At 35.1% G+C, this 8337-nt stretch overlaps 1 protein-coding gene and 1 pseudogene across 1 annotated transcript; both read right to left on the reverse strand.

The window, feature by feature from the left end:
• Nucleotides 1–715: 715 nt before the first annotated feature.
• Nucleotides 716–4128, reverse strand: LOC125058599 (SCAN domain-containing protein 3-like). Its single transcript, XM_047662703.1, has 2 exons — nucleotides 3693–4128; nucleotides 716–3548 (listed from the first exon to the last, which is right to left on the reverse strand). Exons 1-2 carry the CDS (start codon nucleotides 3867–3869, stop codon nucleotides 1422–1424), a joined length of 2304 nt encoding a protein of 767 aa, XP_047518659.1. The 5' UTR covers nucleotides 3870–4128; the 3' UTR covers nucleotides 716–1421.
• Nucleotides 4129–6756: 2628 nt separating this feature from the next.
• Nucleotides 6757–8057, reverse strand: LOC125058908 (annotated as a pseudogene).
• Nucleotides 8058–8337: the final 280 nt, after the last annotated feature.

Raw genomic sequence — 8337 nt, forward strand, 5'->3', positions numbered from 1 at the left:
CTTTTTAACCGGATTAAAGTTATGTATTATTATAAATTTACAATTATTAAACATAATTTTAAATTCAGACTTCTGGGTATCTCGAATTCCGAGATTCTTACCTAATTTAAGCTTAAATTACTGGACTATACTAATCGGCAAAGAAGACAGAGGGTGTAGGCAGAGAGAAAAAGCCGGCGTAATAAACTCTCGGTAATCTTTTAAAATAGCAAATCATCAAACAACACTTATTTTAAAACAAATAATAAGAAGAAGCCTGTCTAGCACTAGTCCCAGTCCCTTTATCAACTAGATAATCGTTAACTTTATAGTAAGCCTTTTTACTCGTACACAGCTTTTCTCTAATACAATTATAATGTTTGTATCGGCCGCGCAATAACCCACTGCTAATGTCTATCGCCGATTTACCAAAATAAGAAAAGTCTTTGTTTAACAACCCTAAATCAGGTACTTCAGTTGGTATTAGCCAGGTTTCTTGGAGTGCTATTATATCTGCTTACTCAGTAGCCGAATGCAATCTATATGTCGTGGGCTTATCGTTAGATTGGCCAGATCGAGATATGCCCAGGCAGAACGTGATACTCCGGCACATCATGATCTGGCCATCCAACACAGGGCATATCGTTCAACACTTAACGTTTGGCGATTTGGCCAGAGATACTTTAGGCATATCGATTATGTAGGGTGTCCAAGGTTTTAGCAAATAAAAATAAAGTTAAGAATTAAAATGTTTATTAAAATTGAAAATAATTATTGTTATGAAGCTCTAACTTAACATTATTTTTTAAAATTCCAAATGTGGCACATAGAATCACAGTTCTTTGGAGAGAAAATAACAAAACGCCTATTTGAGGCAAATAAAATATGTAAATAAACAGTAAGGTTTAATAAAATGTTAACACAGCCATCACGTAGAAAACGGCACGTACGAGCAACAGCTAGAATTAAATGAAAATGTTAAAAAATAATGAATAACATTAAAAATGAGTTATTTAAATAATAAAGTGTAACTAAATAATCAGACTCATTAATCAGTTGAAAACAAACTTATATTAATAGGAACGTCAAATAGTTTTTCAAAGAATAGTTACCTATTATTTGTTATTAAATATGACAAACATTAATAACATCGTCAAAAAATTCTAAAAATGGCACATTCAATCACAGCCCTTTGGTAATAAAATAAGATAACAAACCAAACGTTCGTAACATTTAAATACCTAAAAAATCTTTAGAAATAGGTAATACAACCCGACAACCGCCATGCAGAAAGAGAAATTAAATTAAAAAATGTTTATAAACATTAAATAGGTACCTACTTAAAAAATGTTCCTCAATCAGACTAACAACAGACTTAATCAGTTGAAAATAAACTTTGTATTGAATATTAAAGGAAAGTCAAATATTTTTTGAGATATCTATCATTTGTTGATGCATGATATACTTTGATGACATTTTGAAGTGCAGAGAACATTATTCTTATAACATGCACACCTTTTGGTGTGACATTGATTTCTGGCAGGCCTGCAGGAGCATTTCTGGAAACCTTGACCTCCAAACATGGACTGACATGTGACTGCATGACGCAATGTTATAAATGATTCAGAAATGTCTCCATTATAATCTTTGGCTGAAATTTGTAATTCTTGTCTCGGGAACCAGTTTTTTATTGTTCCAGAAGTAGTACCAATTTTAAATACACCATTCCTAATGTCAACAATTTTACCTGCGATGTTCTTGGTATCAAGTGGTCCACGATCAAATTTTGGAACATTTATCAAGACGCTATTACCAACTTCTAATAACGGAAGCTTTTTGACTGTTTGGTCAATCATTTTTTCTGTAGCCCGTTTGGTACCTTTAAGAGTTTGTGCTCTTTCTTTTGCAATGTCTTGTTCTCTTTTGCATATGAAACATAAAATCTGAGACCCGTAACCTTCTTCACCGTCAGTGAGACCACATATAACGTGAACTGGTTTAAAGCACGATCTACAACTATGAGCTCCAGTTGTTTCTTTGGTACAAACCAAACAAATCTGCGTATTGCAGTCGGCTTTCTTAGTCGTTAGTGACGTGTCGCTACTGGCTGAAACCCCTTGAATTGAAACGACAAAAACATCTTTGCTAGTAGAAGCTCTGTTAACAGTTTGCAAAGCTAAATCTTCTATACAGGACGTATCATTTCTGGGTGAACAATTAGTTGCTTCAAGTTTTTGTTCGGCGGTTTCAATATTTTCTATTTTCAGATCTTGATTGGCAAGCGCCGTTGCCGAATTTACACTTGTTAGGACGTTCTGTACACTTAATGCTTTAGGAACATTTATTTCGGCCGAAACCATCTCAACATCAAGCGTTAGTGCTTTACTACTTAAGCCATCAACATTTGTCCCTTCAGGCAAGATTATCTCCATCGAGGTTGTCGTAATATTCTTCTTTTCAGTTTCAATAGATGAAATAACACTGTCTGCGATATTGGCAGGCGCCGGTGCCGCATTTATACATGTTGGGGCATCCTGTACACTTAATGCTTCAGAAATATTCACTTTGGCCGAAACCATCTCATCATCAAGCGTTAGTGCTTTACTACTTAAGCCATCAACATTTGTCCCTTCAGGCAAGATTATCTCCATCGAGGTTGTCGTAGTATTCTTCTTTTCAGTTTGAATAGATGAAATAACACTGTCCGGGATATTAGTACCTTTCAGTAATGTTTTGGGGTCAGAACCGAACAAGGCACGATAGGGTGATCTACCAATTATACGATGAAAAGATGAATTTTTATAATACTGTACGAAGTAGCAACCCACAGACCAATTAGCAGAATCATTATCTTTCATCCAACAACGCAACATGTTTTCTACGTCTTGGTTGCTACGTTCGACGCTTCCTTGCGTTTGAGGACGTCTAGGGCCTCCATGAACGATCTTGCATTCTGGCCACAACTGCACAAGTTCTTCAATGACATGAGCTGTAAACTCTTTCCCATTATCAGATTGTAAAATTAATGGTGCACCAAACTCCAAAAATATTTTAAATAGTTCAAACGCCACCTCCACAGCCCTCTTAGATTTCAATGGCCTCAAGTGTAGAAACTTGGTAGCATGGTCCTGATAATTCATTAACCACTTGTATTCCCCGTCCGGAGCTGATTGTAAATCAATAAGGTCTACCTGACCTCGTGAGTTGAAATCTGGTGATATAATTGGTTTTGTCACTATACCTTTTTTTGGCATGGAACGTTTCATTTCACACACTGCACACAATTTAATGTATATTTCTATAGCTTTTTTCGGTATGTGAAATTTGTTTTTAATACTATATATCATTTTTTCTCTGCCACCATGCCCAACAGCTTTGTGAACTTCTGTTAATATATCAAAATATTCATCTACGGCGACTATGCGCACTGTAGGATCATCGGCAGTTTTTCTTTTGAAAATTAAGTAATCTTTGTCAGAAGTTTCCATGACATCATATTTTGCACTCCAATAATAGTCCGAAGAGACCCGCTGCATGGTCACCCTACTTCTTTTTATTTGTTCAATAACCTAAAAAATAAAATGGAACTTTAGCGTACAAACATTAGTTACTTAATCAATCTAAGAATTTTAATACATAATGACATGAGAGAAACGCATCACCTACACATTATTATGCAAAAATAAACACTTGTTTATCAACTAAATACTAACCTCTAAAATACGTTGAGAAGTCCATGGTTTTTTTACATTGTGCGAAGAATCTTTATGTCCCTCATAGAAATCAAGTAACTGATGGTAATATTGTTCTTTAAATGCACTTTTTGTTTCGTTTTCACTGTTCATTTTGATAATATCAACACCACATTCACTTGTTTGTAACGCCGCCATCTTCCGCTCGCGTAAACAAAGCCGAGCGCGCGAAGACAGCGCCACTATCGGCGCGAAATGCAACTATTTCACGATCCGCCGTGTTGTTAGCTCGGAATATCGACAAATACGTTATTCTCGTCGATCTGCCCAACCTTTTACTTGGCGCATCGCGATATGCCCGGCCGAATCATGATGTGCCGGCGTTTCAAGAAGTGCCCGGGCATATCTCGATCTGGCCAATCTAACGATAAGCCCACGACATATAGATCGCTTTAGGTTCTTACAGTTGAAACTCTTATGTGTCTTATGGTTATTTTTATTCATTTTGAGTAATTAATTTCTGTTCATCACTTGTTTTCCAATAGTTATTAAACTGTACAAACCTGCGGTAGGATACCCCACAAGGTCATAAATTCTCATCCATAAATATCGATAATTTATCCTTAGGGATCTTAAACTTCCACCCTCCGTAATCTTTTTTAAATTTCATATTTACTTTCTCTTATTGCACGTCAACATCGGTCATGCTCATAATATAATTAGAAATGTCTTCCGTCTAGCGATTAATATCAACATTATGTATATAAAACGGTATTCTCGTATTTGCCGCTTTATATGTATTGTAATGACTACCTGCTTTTCTCTTCATCGCCGTGAATCTGTTCTTATTACGCTTTCGTTGCCAGCATAATTTTAGCAAATTTTTCCCATTACTTGCACTAGTGCTCGTCGGTTAAATCTGTTAGAAATTCTACCGTTGAAATATGCGTAAGCCCAATTGGACCACTTATCAAAACTGTCTTGTAAAATAGCAGCCTCTCTCTTTTTGTTTCCATATATGTCCGATGTTTGATTTAAAACCATTTCTTTTGTAGCATAGTTTTCTTTTATAAACACCACATTATTTTTCGATTCGTTATGAGTCTCGTATTCCGTAAATTTCGCATCAGAAGTAAGTTATCCCTCAGCGTCGCGCTCGGCGTCTGAAATACAAATATGTGTTTGTAATTTAACTATTTTAAGAAGATTACAAGTGCAAGGAAAAATGTATTCTTTACCTGTACTTTCATTAGAATCGTTATCCGTTTCTGTACCCGCTTCTAGAATATCAATGACTTTTACAGGATATTCCTCGCCGTCGAACCAATGAAACTCATATTTCATATTAATTTATTCCCATCCGTAATTGTTTGGAGTTAAAGTAGACGGACTCTGTACATTCACGTTACACCAAATATGTGCAATATATGTTGCTCTTCTCATATGTTGCTGTAGCTCGCGGCATGAAGGAGGAAATGCTGTAGCTTCCAATTTGCTCGTTGTCTTCTTAAATGCTTCGTTCTCATTTTTTGGTGTATATTCTGTCGAAAATTATACATCTCACTTCATTAACAGTTGACTCTGCTCTGATATTATACATCAGACAAACAAAATAGTGAATAACGTCAAATGTAGCATTCATAACATCTGGTTACATTTACACGTGTACTCTCCCATTGTAATGAAAGCTTCTTCGAACTTCGGCTTCGACTTCGTTTTGGCATTCCTGTCAAACGACGGGATCAAATAGCACCCCGTGAATGCGTGAAATGCAGCCAAAGAAGTGCAAAGCTTTTCTTCCGGGTCAGCACACATATCAACATTTCTGACATTATTCCCTGTACCAAGCTGCATCCAGACTTTGCGATCGATGACATATTGATCCTCTACTACATGCACAAGTAGATGCTTCATGTTAGCCAACATAATAATAAAAATTTCCGTATCGAAGCATTTTATTAATATGTTACTGTTCTTTGGCATATTTTGCAACATGGTAAACTACTTTCGTATCAGCCTTCTCATGGGCACCACAAGTGACCGTATCTGACACTTCTCTTACGATCGAATCAGCTACTCTTCTATAGGAATAACAGATTTCATAATTTATAAAAAAAATTGCGTAGGCTTCATCAATGAAACTCTGTCTTGTTTGATTAAAAATTTCCTAAAATTTATGTTTTTTAATTCCGCAAAAAAAAAACTCTATTGTCTTTTTTTTTTAAATTGGTCGTACTATGCCTGTTTTTAATAGATTAGGATATTGTCCAGTATAAATGCTAGTGTTAATTAGATTAGCTATGGCTACGTAGCTTTTATTGCATAGCTCGTATTCCATCTGCGCCTGGAGATTTAAAAAAAAAACTTTATTTTTAGACAAAACTCCCACCTACTATTGAATTTCGCCATAACTTTCCTTGAAGCCATTTTCACTTCCGATCACATGCCGACATTGCAGCTTCTGTCACTATCTTTACACTTCGTTCAATCGCTAGTATATGGCAAGGTAGCCTAAATATGATTTGTACTTTGTCTATTAAAATAAAGCAACTTACTTACACTGAATTTTTTTTTTTTTTAAAACTAGCGGCCCATCTCGACTTCTCACATGTTGTATTTCAAATGCAACAATCTTTTTGCGTCGGATTACTATAAAATCTACTATCTTTATTTATTAACATATTTTGTAATACGGAAAAGATAATCATGCGTAAAATTTACGCAAGAATTTGAATTAGTTGTAGGTCTAGGTTTAATAGTTTATTTTAATGAATTGAATGTTATTATATATACACATATATTAGAATAACTAATACTGCAGATAATTTTTTAAACTCTTTTATTTGTATTTAAAAAAAAAGAAAACTTTAAACGTGGTCCGCTACTTCACTGTCGGTGTCCTCACACGGAAGCTAGTCATCACTTTGCATAAGAGCGGCCAGGATTTCGTCTTCGTTTAAATTGGTACTCCCCATTGTGATATATATTTGCCTCAATATCTTTAAAAATGAAATTATAATATTAGTTATAATATAAAGTATTAAAAGTTACGAAACACAATAAAACTGTCATATAAGCCAAAATCATAAAAGACACGATAAAGATAATCATGCGTAATTTTGACTCACGCGGTCGTTATATTTCAAAATCGGTGGCACTTACCTTATTGACACTTACGTCACGCGGCAGCTCCTAACGACGAATGAGATGTCCTAAACGCACAGCTATGGATTCGCGCTAATTAGAAAGAGAGAGCAATTATTCGAAAACGCATGCGTAAATTTTACGCAGACTATCTTTCCAGGGTTAAACCAAACGTATTTATATTTTTGTTTGTTCTATAATTCCTGCTTGGCTTCCCATAAAATGCTTTTGTTGGATTTAGTCATTGCTTCCCTGATGAATACTATTTGTTATTGTTGGATTCATAAACATCCCCAAACATCCCCATAGTATTAATGGTTTTTGCAGCTTTAATCCACTTTTCTTGGGTAGCTATATCAGTAAGTTTAACTCGTATAATGCCCGGTTGGTCGTATTTACCTTGGTATCGCATTGAGTTACGGATATCGTCGAAGGGCTGTTTAAGTTTTAATGCTACATTTTCAACCAATTTTCTCACATTCTCTTCGCTCGCAGGGGGTACGTTTGCTATTTCTATAGAATTAGCAAGTTTCTCCTGTTCCATCTCATGAAAACGCTGCTCCAATGGGCCTACCCTCAATTCCATATTATTGTTTTTGTGTGTTAGTTCCGTATCTTTTCTATCTAAAAATTTAATGGTGTTTTTAAAGGCATCAATACAACTACTAACCTAACACTTTGTCCAACTTCGTACTGCGAAATTGCAGAGATTGGTTAAATTCACTTATTTCCGTCTTTATAGTTTTCTTCTTTCTTTTTTTATAGTTTCCTCGGAATTTTTCTGTATTAGCCCCTTAGTGTCCATATGTATATCCTCCTCTGTATCCTCTGTTAGAAACAAAGGGAGTTTCGCTTTGGGGATTCATGCTGGCATTCCATCTAGGCTTGGGGCTGCTTTTAATGCAGTTATCTGTATGTTGGTAAGACCGCTGCATCTTGTATTTAGGTGTACCATTTTTTCACAACGGGTACATTCGTTCCTTCATCCGGGCAACGATTTAGAAAATTTTACATTGGTCACACTTCGACATGATTGCATAGTCTTAATAAGATCGTGTTACGTTATGCGCATGGCACTCGCACGGCTGCTTGATTACGACTCAATGAATGACCTGTAGCTACCAATAGTTAGGAATGATTTATAATAAACATACAGGTAGTAAAATAAAAAATGTTTCAGCCATAGTTATTTTTTATTTAAATAAGGCACCTCTGTTGATTATGTTTCTTAACATGTTGCATAGTATAAATATAAAAATAAGCAAATATAACAACTTATTATACAGTACAAACATTTCTACTGAAATCACACAGGTGAATCAAATTAAATGCATTATTAATGTAGATGTATTTATATATGTAGTTAACACCTATTATTAAAATTAATAATAAGTGTTGGGCAGCGATAAAACTCTCCACTTACTACGATAAGATAGATTCTGGGCCATTGATGAAAATAGTGATTGTTTCCTTAACACAGCAATTGTAAATAATAATAGTAATGGTAAATATATAATTCTTT

Source organism: Pieris napi, chromosome 18 (assembly GCF_905475465.1).
Source record: "Pieris napi chromosome 18, ilPieNapi1.2, whole genome shotgun sequence".
Taxonomy (NCBI): domain Eukaryota; kingdom Metazoa; phylum Arthropoda; class Insecta; order Lepidoptera; family Pieridae; genus Pieris; species Pieris napi.

Coding starts and splice junctions, on each gene's coding strand:
- LOC125058599 (XM_047662703.1), bottom strand. CDS start 3,869: ATGGCGGCGTTACAAACAAGTGAATGTGGTGTTGATATTATCAAAATG. Junction 3,549..3,692: donor CTTCTCAACGTATTTTAGAG/GTTAGTATTTAG, acceptor TTTATTTTTTAG/GTTATTGAACAAATAAAAAG.